The following is a 12,746-nucleotide window of genomic DNA, read 5'->3' as shown; positions in this document are numbered from 1 at the left end:
ATAATACATATATATATATATATATATATATATATATATATATATATATATATAATACATATATATATATATATATATGTATAATACATATATATATATATGTATATATATATATATATATATGTATATACATATATATATATATGTATATACATATATATATATGTATATACATATATATATATATGTATATACATATATATATATATGTATATACATATACATATATATGTATATACATATACATATATATGTATATGTATATACATATATATATATATGTAGAGAGAGAGAGAGAGAGAGAGAGAGAGAGAGAGAGATCTCTGAAGTAATATGGAAGAGTGGAAATAGCTTTCAGTTACATCTGATGGTGATGATACGACACACGCTTCACAAACTGTTTGTGACGGAAAAGATTCTGTTCGGTCCTGCATGAAACCAGATTTCTGTACAGTAAAACAGCACACTTAAAAACATGTGGACATTAAAATAAAACTTTCCCACGCTGATTGTGATGTTCAAATGTTGTTCAATTCTCTTTTTTTTTTTTTTTTCCTGTTGTTTTATCTAGAAAGGGAGGCAATGGTTAGTTTTAGCAGGATCAGGCAGGAATGCCGCCTCCATCCACCGTTTCTTGTCCTTCCTGCACTACACAGTAGTTTCATTCTTCCAGGGTCCGGTGCGTATATTCCCTGTGCTGTCTGACGTGTACAGGAGTCCGTCATGCAGGCCCCCTTTTAGAATCCCATTCTGATTGGGAGGGTTCTGGGGGTAGGATTGTCTGCGCGGGGCATGCATCTCCAGCTGGTGATGTGTTGCCATGGGGTCCTCCTCGGCTACTTTCCCGCAGCCGCACAGGAACACGCCCGTGTCTCCTGCCTCTGCTGGGCACAGAGAGGGGAAAAGGTCTGCCTTGGCGCAGCAGATGTGCCTGTGGCAGGGGTTATGGCACACCAGAGATTCGTGCGTGGTGGTTGCAGCAGCATGGCATGTGTGATGCCCTTCGTGGGCCAGATGTGGACAGATGTGGGCGTGACGCTCGTGTGTGCTGTGCGGGCTGTCAGTATGTGAGCTGTGCATGCTGCCTCCGTCCACACTGGAGGGAATGTGATAGGCGTACTCCCTCTCCCCGCCTGCTCCACAAGCTGCAGCCCCCGCTCTACGGCCGAAGTGGCGACCTTTAGTCCTGGTGCTGCTCTTCAGGCAGGAGTGCAACTGGATCCCCGGTCGGTAGCCCTCGGCGTCGGCGTGCAGCAGCACGTGGGTAGCTGCCGGTTCCTCCTCCATTAGCTGCTGGCTATGCAGGGCGGCGCAGCATGGCGTCACCGGTGCCAGACATGTCACGTGGTTTTGCGAGGATGGGAGAGCAGCGTGTTTACAGTGACCTAAACTGCTGTGGCTGCAGCTCATCAGTGCCTTGCCCTGACACGGGGAGTCATGGTGGCAGTGGGTGTGACTGTGACCGTGCCCGGGTGTATCTCCATTCACGTTGATCTTGGGCCGAGTTTGAGCTGCCCCTTGCGCGCCAGAGCAGGCGTTGGCTTGTCGTCCGGGGCAACAAGAACACCAGCAATGCCAGACATCATCTCGCTTGGCACAGTGATGGATGAGAATGAAGAGGCCGAGGGTGACGGAAAAGGCACCGTACAGGCAGCTGAAGATCATGTCCAGGAAGTGGCCCTGTGACACAGCCAGAGCCCCAAACGTCCAGGTGGCCAGGAACAGGAAGAGGGTGAAGGCCGTTGTGCGCAGCTGAGCTTTGAAGGAGTGCTCATTGGCCAGTAGTGCTGGGTTGATGGGGATACCGGGGCAGCCGGCGGGGCAGTGGCTCCCACTGGGCGCGGCTGCCAGAGCTCCGGGTTCGGTTCCCTGATGGCAGTGGGTCTGGACCTCGCTGCCAGCTAGCCTCTGCTGCTCCTCCATCAGCTGCTTCAGCTCGTACTTCTTCTCAGGGTGGTGCCGCAGCTGGACGAAGGTGCAGATGAAGTAGACGCATGTCACCAGGACTATGAAAACCACGGGGCCAAAGAAGGCTCCCAAGCTGGGCTCCCATGCCATCCAGCAGCTGCAACACACACAACCACATGGACTTGTTGTAATCTTTAAAAAAACAAAACAAAATGTTGAACAATAAAAATGTTTGCTACGGGAGCCAAGAAGAGCAGTGCTGGGAAAGCCATGTCAAGGTCATTATCTCATCACATCTACTCCTTCCATCAGTTTAAAAACTATGATAAAATAAAGGTTTTTTCCTTTTTAGAAAGACATCTTTAAGAAAAGTAAGTCATCTTGCAAAACTTCTGTTGCTAGGAAGCAAATAGAGGAACAGATGCGACAGTGTTTTCCTTCTGCTGGTACTCAGGACGCTCTGCCCTGCATGGTTTATCCCTCCTGTAACACACCTGGATGAAACGCTTGGCACGTCAACAGGCTTGCAAAGAGCTTCATGAGGACGTCCATCAGTCTGAATCTGGTGTGTTGGAGCAGGATTACAGTTAAGAGAAGAAGCAGGGCTGTGCGTCTTAGGAGTTGGATTGATTCTGACCAATTTGCCAAACTGAAGAATAATGAACTGATTTTGAGATTATGGCATTATAGATAAAGAAGTGTACGCATGTCTGCTGTTAGCTTCATTACTCAGATGTTTTCAGTAAGACCTTTACAAACATCAGGGAGTAGAAAGACATGTTGAAGAAAAGCTGTGTTTTCATGTGTTGGCTAGCTCTTAGGGTTGTAAATGATTTTGATGCTAGAATAATTCAAAAAGTGAGTAAATATTTGCCACAATACAATTTAAATTTGATTTAGAAGTAAATGATCAACATGAGTCACTTCCATTCATATCAAACCACAGAAAACAAAGTAATTTTTTTATTTAATGAGTTAAATCTTTGAATATGATGTCCGCTACATTTCTATTTGCTTACATTAAAATATTTATCATGTAAAAAATAAAAACTAAAACTATTTTAGAACTAAATGTTGTGCATTATATAAAACTTCACAACAGAAACAATGAAAGTCCTTTTGTACAGATAAAGTGTAAATCTTACTCTTATGAAAATGTAAACATTGTAAATAAATTATATTTATGTAACATGATTCCTTTGGCAAGTCGTTTTTCATGAATAAGGACTGGTTCTCATTTGATCATAGTGGTTAAATAGAGAGTAATTTTACTAAAGTAAAAAATATGTTTTTTCTTTTTTTTCAGCCTCTATTTTTCGCTAGAGCACATTTTCTGCGAATATAACACGTTTTCTTAAAATTTGTGGAATTTTAAGAAAACGCCCCCCCCCCTCCATGGTTTAGACATGTTCCTCCTCAAAAGCACCCGACTCAGATTTTTTAACTTAAGTTCTTTGCAGGCTATTAATGAGCTCTTTATTTCATTCAGGTGTGTTAAAGTAGGGTTGCCTATAAAACATGCAGAGCGGGCGGGCCTGAGGACCGGAATTGAGAAACAATGATTTAATATAAGTAAGTATTAATTATTCCGTTACTGTTTCAAGTTTTGACCATGATGAAAAAATTCAATGAAACGTCTCCTTTAGCTTTTTATTAAAGGGTTAAGTGTCTTTGATAAATGTTTACCCTATAAGTACTTTATCAATGCTACTAATGACTCATTGATCTTTGAATTTATGTATATCTCTGTATACAAACGTATTGTTAAACTCTACCTAAGTATGCATCCATAAAACCTTGTTTTGTGGCAGCAATTAAAGAGAGAAGCACGGTGGAGATGGAATGGAGCGATCCAACAAGATAAGAAATGCAGAACTTACTACGGCGCTTGCTCCCCGCTGCCGTAGTTGTCCATATTGATGGCTGCTGTGACGCCACAGATGATGAGTGGCACTCCACCACTGACTAAATAAAACCTGTGATTACATAGGGAGAAACAGACAGAATCAGATGACATGAGTAGACTTTGCATAATAAGGTATGGTTGGATGGTGAGAAATGTACAAGTTTGCTTTTTAATTTATTTCACATGGTCACTGACAGATATTATTTGTTCAACAGGAAACAGATCATCTCATCTCAGAAAAAAGAAGAAAAAAAAAAGAAATGAAATGCTAAAATCAAATTAAAAAAAAAAAAAGTCTCAGCACACTGATGCGAGCTTGTCGATGTGTTTGTGATCACACTCTTCGGGCGTCATCACACTTCCAGTTTGTTTTCTCTGCTCCAAACCAAAGTGTAAATTTCAGCACATAAACAAATCTGCTTCGTGTCTCGTGATGAAGTGTCCAGTGGTCGTTTGCTCCACTGATCACTCCGGCTCAGGAGGCAAGAGGATATTGGATTAAGTCATTTTCTTGGCGAGCTGAGTGTTAGTAAACTCCACAAGAGGATGTGTTGGTGGAGTGTGATGACTCAAGTGGTCTATGTTCATAAGAAATATAAAAATGGAATAAAATTGGTAAAAAGAACATAAAAACTGCAAGTTACACAACATAAATTTAAAATAAGAAAACCGGTAACATGGACGTGACAGAATCCAGCATTACCTCCTACAATGCAGAACCTTTAATTGCAATGACAATGCTCCAACAACATTTTGTATAGCCCTAATACACACACACACCTGTACCTGTAGTATCAGAACCCTAATTTTCCATAAATGTGACTTTGTAACTGTACAAATTATTAAGAGACAAAGAGTTCAAGGTACGTACTATGAGAGAATACCAACCTTGTTTATGACTGACACCTGCTAAGAGCCAGAAATGACATTAAAAATGAGAGTAATAAAACTACGGCTGCAGTCTTCCAACTATCTCTATCATTTCAGTTACACCTAGAATTCCACAAAAACTAAATATTGCAATAAAAAAAGCTAATCGAAACACTCACATTTTGGAGAGTCTCAAATATTGCTGAAAAGTTTTTACACATTCACGAGGTGTTTTTTATTTTTATTTTTTTACATGTTTTGCTATAGAACCATATTGCGAAAGTTTATTGGATGCACTTTTTTCCACCAGTTAATTTCCTGTAAAGTATGGAACAAACAACAGAGAAGTTTGGAGTTTTAGAAAAGAAAATGAGGGAGAAAAGCTTAGAAAAGCTGTAGCAAATTCCATGCAGCAAATAGAAAACCTCAAAATGACGCTACGGGGCGACCTTGCATAAGCTACAATTCTCGCAAAATCTCATCGCCCAAACAAGATATAAGGAGAACTGAGAATGCACTACACACTGTTCCAAGGTAACACACACAAATCGCAATTGTTGTTTGTCAAAACTCAGAAATATTACTTTCATTTTGTGAAAAAAATGTAGTGGAAACACACAAAGGAGGAACCAACATTTCTGAAAGGTAATCAGGTCCATGGCCTTTAAATTTCTTATATCTACACAAAAAACACGACACCAGTGTATAGACTTTAAGATGAGAATACTGTCTGCTCTGCTCTTGGTTTTTGTCAGTGCTCGAGCTGTCCTGTTTTAAATTAGCTGTAGCTGATTAATTGTGTTCTTTGCTCGGCCAGAGAGGGGAGCAGCCTGCTTTTAATAAAAGCATTACTCTCTGTTTTACTCAGAGGGAATAATAGCCTTGCTGTGAACATAGCTGTATGCCTACATAGAAGAGCATAATATGACCTACGATATTATTTTGTCCTCCTGCAGGCTTGTAACTGAACAATAAAACTTACATCACAGGAAGTGAATTTTTATCAAAAAAAATCCTTGCAGACCCAAATCTCACCCCCGCAGCTTCCGTTCTGCATTGTCCTTGTCCTCCATCTCTTCACTGTCATCCACTTTCCTACATAACACTATGCTATTTCCTCTTTCGTCCTGTTCAATCTCAACCTCTGTCGCAATACCGTAACCTTTCGACCACTCCATCTTCCTCCATCGTCACCCTCTGTTTCCTCCCCTCTATGTCCCTTCCCTCTCCCTTTAACAATCTTTCCTCCGTCACACCGCAGCCGTCCAAAAAAATTCAATTACAATCAAGATGTTTGTCTGAGCTGGTCAGTGAGAAGAAGAGGGGCGAGGGTGGTGGTAATACTGGGCTGTCACTGTCTCCGAGTGGAATAGTTCCCTCAGGGGACCCTTCTTCAGCAGAAAGCCATTTACACACCCGTCAGCTAGATAAGCATAAATGAGAAGAACTAGTGGATGTTAAAGTGCCAAGTGCTTTATTACCCTTTTCCCTACTCAGAATGGCCGCTTGTATTTCTCAAATACCAGTTTCAGTGAAAAACACACGCAGATTCTGTGAACTATTTCAGTCTACCTACCACCCTGGTTTTATTCCAAAAGGTGCTCCATCACTTTAAAAGTCTTGCCAGTGCACTCACCCTGGCATAAACATGCACTGTTTCTCCCACTTCAACACGTGCATATTAATTTGTTTGCCATTCCAGTGAGGAAGGCCTTCGTCCAAATGGCAGCGAATGCAGAGCTGAGCTTTTGAGTGAGTTTAGAAGCTGCAATCATCTGATATAAATAGAACCTGAAGTGGCTTTTAGACCACAGCTACGCACTGAAAACCCCTCCTACCCTTTCTCTTTTGTTCATGCACCATCCTCTGCTTTGGGACAAGGCACCATCCTCTCTCTGGACCTGGTCCAGGATGCACATAGGACAGTTAGGGACAAGTGATGGTCATACGCAGCTTCAGCACAGAGCAAAAACGTCTGGGTATGGCAGGACATTCAGTTTAATGTACAATCCTGAAGTACTGAATATCTTCTAACGGTGACAGAGAGCTGGCTTCAAGTGTCAACATATAACAGGCAATTTAGTAAAGATCCAACTGTAAATTTTATCTTTAAGCTCTTTGTTACACACAGCCTTTTGTAAAGACACATCATTTGTTCTCATTTCTTTGGTTGCATCAGTAAAAAATGCCAAAGATAACGCAGTTTGACAGGAACAAGGTGATTCTCCGAAGGGTTATTAGCTGAAAACTTGGCATATCTCAGCTTAGTGTGCTGTCTGAGTCAACGTGACAAGTCTAGCTTTGTCAAACTGGCGGGCATTCGTAAGGTGCTGATTCCTGGGTCGAGAAATTCAGACCAAAAGAACAGAACCAAGGAACAGTTGCTTTCTATCACAAACTGTGACGTTAGTAGTGGTCAAAGACTAAGTTCACCCAAATCTAAGACTACTGAGTTACATTTAAATAAAGTACAGGAAACAACTAAGCTGATTGTGAGAGCACTCGATGCTTGAAAAAGTGTGCTGCATGCTGTGTGCATGTGTTAAAAATAAAGAATTCCAATCAAACAAATCAGTTTCAGAAAGGAAGAAGGATTACTGTGATCGTGCAGACTTGGTGGAACTGGACATGGTTCTACGTGTCCTTTCCAGTTGCTGACCTGCCACAGCCAGGCCAGCCAACCAGGTATCATACCCCGCAGCTGCTCCACAGTTAAAGACAGCAGGCAGACAACAGGCCACCCACTGAAAATAAAGTTCAGATGGACAAACTGACACTAATCAAACACTGGACTAATTCATTTAACTTAAGTAAACCCGGATGTCACCATGATGTTATGTTATTTGGTCACTAAAAAAAAATGTTCGCAATTATGTACCCTGATGGAGCTGCATGGTTCAACCAGTGGCCTGTCTGTGTGGAGTTTGTAAGTTCTCCTCATGTATGCGTAGGTACTCTGGCTTCCTTCCGCTGTCCAACGAAATGTGCGTCACTCTAAATCACTCTAAATTTTCCTTAGAAATGAATTAGCAACCTGTCCTGGGTGTACCTTGCCTTTTGCTTGCTAGTTGTTGGGATAGGCTCACGTTGACATCTTAATATCTGATGTAACTCATTCAGCCCATTAGAAATTTGGGAAACCAGAGGATACAATGGAACTTGACGACTTCAAGAAACAAATCTCTGAGCTGTTTATGATAACTTCCACCATAGTTGAGTCCAGTCACTTTGGTTCTGGTTAAACTGATGTGAATGTAAACATTGAGCTTCTGAGACTTTATGAAGGCTGTATCTGGAGCCAGAACTGTGGCTGTAAAAATATTAGTAGTAAACAGATGATAAAAGCCAGCCAAGAGAGGGATATTCTTAAAAAACAGAAAAAAATCTAGGGAAGGCCTGACGCAGGGCCTGAAAGATGCATCTGACCCATCTCCATGGAGGGGTGGCTGTCAAGAAGGACACAGGGAGAAAAGGCTGATGTATGCCAAATGACACAATAGCTGGACTGAAAATCAATGGCAACAGGTCTGATGGAGGATGAATCGTCCCCAGAGCCTGGACCCCGACATTACTGAAGCAGTGTTGGATCATCTGGACGCAGAACAAAAACTTAAGACATTGATTTTCAAGCTCATTAGCTCATTTTTGACTTGAGCTGCATTCTAACTTCTTTGAGGTGTTCCCGGTGACATATAAAGACACGTTATTCAGGAGCCATCTACACCGACCTAGACATGGTTTCTAAGCCACACAGTTTGTTGGCCAGGTAAAGCCAAACAAGCTTTTTCAGATCCATTTCTGATCTTTGTGCTGAGCTGAAACAATCAACTGCTGACTGTATCATATTTAATGGACACATGAGTAGAATCAGTCTTTCTATTTAACACTTGAGCAACAGCTACATGTAACGGCCTATTACCGAGCTCTCAAGTTTCCAATTTCATTGGTAATAGGCCATTTTGTTCAATATTTGAAAAGACATTCTTCATTTGGCTGTAATGTTTTTTTCCTTTCACTTTCCTTTTGTCTAAAAGTAGATTTTCTATATCATCTATATCCAGGCCATGGTATAATGTGGTATTATTTTATTTTTGCCCCATTCTACATTTTAAGGTGTAAAATTGCCTACCTGTTTGAAGTTATTAATATTGACTTGTGGAGGGAGAAGCTGTTGGTGACATTTAACAGATGCTGGTGATTCTGCACAGGAAGGGAAGCTGAAACTCAACGTTGGGGAGAAGATCCACAACCATCACATCAGATGACAGGCGGTTAATAGCACGAACAGAGGTGTTTAAGGTGTGTGGTCCAACACACTGGCAGATCTCTGACAAAGGTCAGCGTGCCGGTCGGCTGGATATGTCATCAAATGCCGTCAGAGAGGAAGGTTGAAGAGAGAGCTGAATGAGGAGGACCAGGACGGTGGTTGGGAGGGGGAAGAAATTGATTTGTCTCCAGCTGCTAAGTCTCATTGCATGAGCCTGTCTGATGGGGAGCATTACAGTCAATCACTGTGGATCAACTCCACTGCTGCGCCACACAATCCCCCCCCCCTGCCTCCCCCCTCCACTGCCTGCCCCCAGACAAATTATCTCATTCACAAGCAGTGCATGATGGGAGAGCCTCTGGAACGTTCCACATTAAACCCTCCTCATTCACGCAGGTGTCTGAGGATTTGCTTTGCAAGGAAGCTGTCGGTTATAGGTTGAAGGGGGGGGGTCCTTATCAGTTGGAGTCCTTATCCACAGAGACTTTAAAACACCTCTTGAGAAACATATTACTGTACAGAATTCAGTTTTAATAATGTCAGGTGTGAGGTATCACTCCTTTACAGATTTGTTACAGATATCAATGTCAGGTGATAGAGGACAAGGACATTCACAGTGCCGGACCAAAGCCGAGCTACACCCTCCTGTATGCCCTCTATGGCTCAGCTGCATCCTGGGAGGAAGCAAGCACTGCGACATTGTGGCATCTTTCTGATGCTGCGTGGCGGCTCCAGGTCTTCGGCAGTTCCTGGACAATGACTGACAGCAAAACGTGCAGCGACTGGACGCCCCCGTGACTGAAAGCATCTTCATTTCCAACCAGTTTAGATCACACTGTGCAATGTTGACTCTTTTTTATTCTTCTTCTATTTTTTTACATAACTAGTCTTGTCTAGCATCATGACAGCTGAAAGATTATCTCGCTGCTTTGCTCTGATGAAGGGAGCTTAATGGAGACAATAAGGCTCCTAATTTTTGATGATTATTCTTTATTTTGGATTTTGCTCGGTTATATTTAAATTGGATCTAATAAGGAGAAACAAGGAGAAGAGGAGTGTGAGGAGATGAGAGAAGCAGAAAGAAGAAGAAAAAGACACAGCCACAAAAGGCATCAGCAATAATTGTCCAACTAAAACAAAATTTAAAAAAATCAGGTGCAACACCCATAAAGAAACGTAATGTTTGTGTAAGGGATCCTTCCCACCAGGATAATGGGAAGGTCACTTTAATTGGCTGGGAAAGTGTGAAAGTCCAGATCTTTGTATGGTCTGGTTTGCATTCTTCAAGCGGACCAAACCGCCTGAACGACGTCACACAACTGCAAAAACTGCTCTGGTGCCGGACCAAAGCAGCACGACGACTACTGCCCAAGAGGGAAGAAGAAAAACTGGCTCATCTATTGGCCAGGAACAAAAATGACTAATTTACTGCAAATTAACAATGGAACAACATAAAAATGATGCAGTCTTATAGCTTGTGTTTTTCCTTTGGTGTTTAATAATGGAAAGGAGAGGCGGCCAAATATCTGGCATTTTCTGCTTTGATGTATTTCATGTCAGTGATCCCCAACCCTGGTCCTAAAGACCCACTATCCTGCAGATATTAAATGTCCTCCTGGTGAAACACAACAGGATCTCTGACTAGCTCTGTGCAACTCTGGTGTCAAGCCATTAATTTGAGTCAGGTGGGTTTGAGCAGGGAAACATCAAAACGCTGTTGGACAGTGAGCCTCAAGGACCAGAGTTCCTGTTCTGTCACCTCCTGTCTGAGGTTCACTGGTTGCTCCGTTTGTTTTCACACTGTAGGCGAACCAAACCAGAATGCACATTAGGAACACCTCTCTTACAGAAAAAGCAAATATGGAGGACATGTGCTCTTCATGTGAAACATATGTGATAGTCATGGAATGTATTTACGTGTTTCACATGTCAAGCACATGTATTCCAAGGCAGAGCTTCGTCCTGTCATCCAGTATTTTACCATTCTACAGTCATTAAGCAGACAAAACAACCCAAGCGTGAAATCAAACAAGTACATTACAGGAATATTTGACATCCATTCCATCTGTCTATAAAAGACATGCAATCAAACTTCAAGATTAATTTCTTTGCATTTCATATTATTCTTTTAAATTATTTCCAAAAGAAAATACTGTTCATCATAGAAATGATGCACTTAGTGAATCATGAGGCGATATTACAGAAATTACTGCCTAATTTTACGTAAAACTAGATGAAAACTAGTCTAAGTCCTGGACTTCACTGGAATTACTGAAGCAAAATAACTCTTATCATTGCTTGCATGAAAACACAGCTGGCTGCACACTTAACCGCTCAGCTGCAGTGTGGTTCTGACAAGAAGAAATTAAAGTTAATGAATCAGTATGTGAAGTGATTAGAACTGTTGGGCTTAGCAAAACTTGTTTTACTTTACTAATGCAAACTGGAGTTAAGAGAAATTGCTGTGGACAATGGTATTCTTATTCCATTTCTTATAATTCAGCTTAAGATGATTTTCCTATTTCCATTTGAAGCAATAGCCTCTGGGTGTGTCTGCACATGTCGACTATAAACGGCCATGTGAGTGTTACATGTGTCACAATAATCTTCTAAACTGCCCCATAAGAAGCAAGTCAAAGTAAGTCTTTGTATTCCAGTGGGGTTCATTTCAAGTCCAAACCCTCATGTTTAAACAACTTATTATGCTGCGTTACACCATATTTTAAAAATATATATATATATATTCAAACAATTGAAGGACATGCAAGCAGCTATAAAAGCCTGCAATTTGCAAAGCATTGAGAAGACCCTTAAAATCTGAATCCAATAAAAAACAAAACAAGACAAACATACAGTTGTTGTAGTGTCCTCTCTGCTTGCCTTTGTAACTCTGTTCTCACAGGATTTCTCAACGAAGCTTCTGCAGCCCTGCAGCACAGCTGCAAAGTGCAGAAGAGCTCACACAGCAACCTTCTCACCGCAGAGGAAAAGCGCCGCATGTGTCCACAAGCTGATCCTCTTAAACACGCCAAATGTCGGGAGTAAGCAGAAAATGAATGAAATGGAAAATGAGGAGGAAAAAAAAAAAAAGACAAAAAAAGCTCAAATTTAATTTAGTATATGTGCGTTCCTCTAAAAGACTAAATACATTTAGATTTGTGATAAAGCTCGTGGCTCAGCAGCCTCCTGGGTGACTGAAGTAATTAGTTACAGCACTGGGAGGATGCCGTGGTAGCAGGTTGTTAGAGTCATTTGCCTCTTTATCCTTCTTCCTCTTGACTTTCATCAGCCCTCTTTTCTGCACACTGAACCTTGCAGTGTAGCAGGAAGCATAAAACAGGAAGAAAGAAGCAAAGCATTTTCTGCATGTGTACTTCAGTTAATCCTGATGCTTTTCTGTAATAAACACTGGCAAAAAATATGTATCTATATGGATGGCAAAGGCAAAAAAGAGGTCTAACAGTATTTTAAAACCCCAAATAACAAGCATATTTTGTTAGCAGGCCCAAGGATGTCTCCCGATAAAAAAAAGAGCTAATAGTGAAAAGTGGACAGCCACTCGTTTTAACCTGTTGTAGATGAGAACACCTTGCAGATGGGTCAGCATGAAATATGTGATGTATGTAAACTCTTTGGACATGCTACAAGGCACCGATCCAAAGATGGAGGATAGCAAAATGGTGGAAGGAAAAGGCCATTCTAACAGAAATCATCTAAACACAATACAGTTCAAATTCCGATCAATTATATGGGAAAGGTGTAAACCCCGAGAACAGCACTGTTCACTTTCATTTT

The 12,746-nt window shown here is 41.5% G+C and overlaps 1 protein-coding gene across 1 annotated transcript in view; it reads right to left on the bottom strand.

Annotated features, from left to right (window-relative positions):
- Nucleotides 1-648: 648 nt before the first annotated feature.
- The window catches only part of adgra1b (adhesion G protein-coupled receptor A1b), a gene marked incomplete at both ends in the record, with an annotated part of 190,841 nt that continues 178,743 nt past the window's right edge, over nucleotides 649-12,746 (bottom strand). Inside the window, 2 exons of the mRNA XM_079248652.1 lie at nucleotides 649-2,065; nucleotides 3,789-3,884. Of these exons, the coding sequence (XP_079104778.1) occupies nucleotides 649-2,065; nucleotides 3,789-3,884 (1,513 nt within the window). The remainder of the gene's footprint in view (nucleotides 2,066-3,788; nucleotides 3,885-12,746) is intronic.

The sequence above is a fragment of the Telmatherina bonti genome, assembly GCF_933228915.1.
Source record: "Telmatherina bonti genome assembly, chromosome: 11".
NCBI classification, from domain to species: domain Eukaryota; kingdom Metazoa; phylum Chordata; class Actinopteri; order Atheriniformes; family Telmatherinidae; genus Telmatherina; species Telmatherina bonti.
This window is presented reverse-complemented; position numbering and strand designations above follow the sequence as displayed.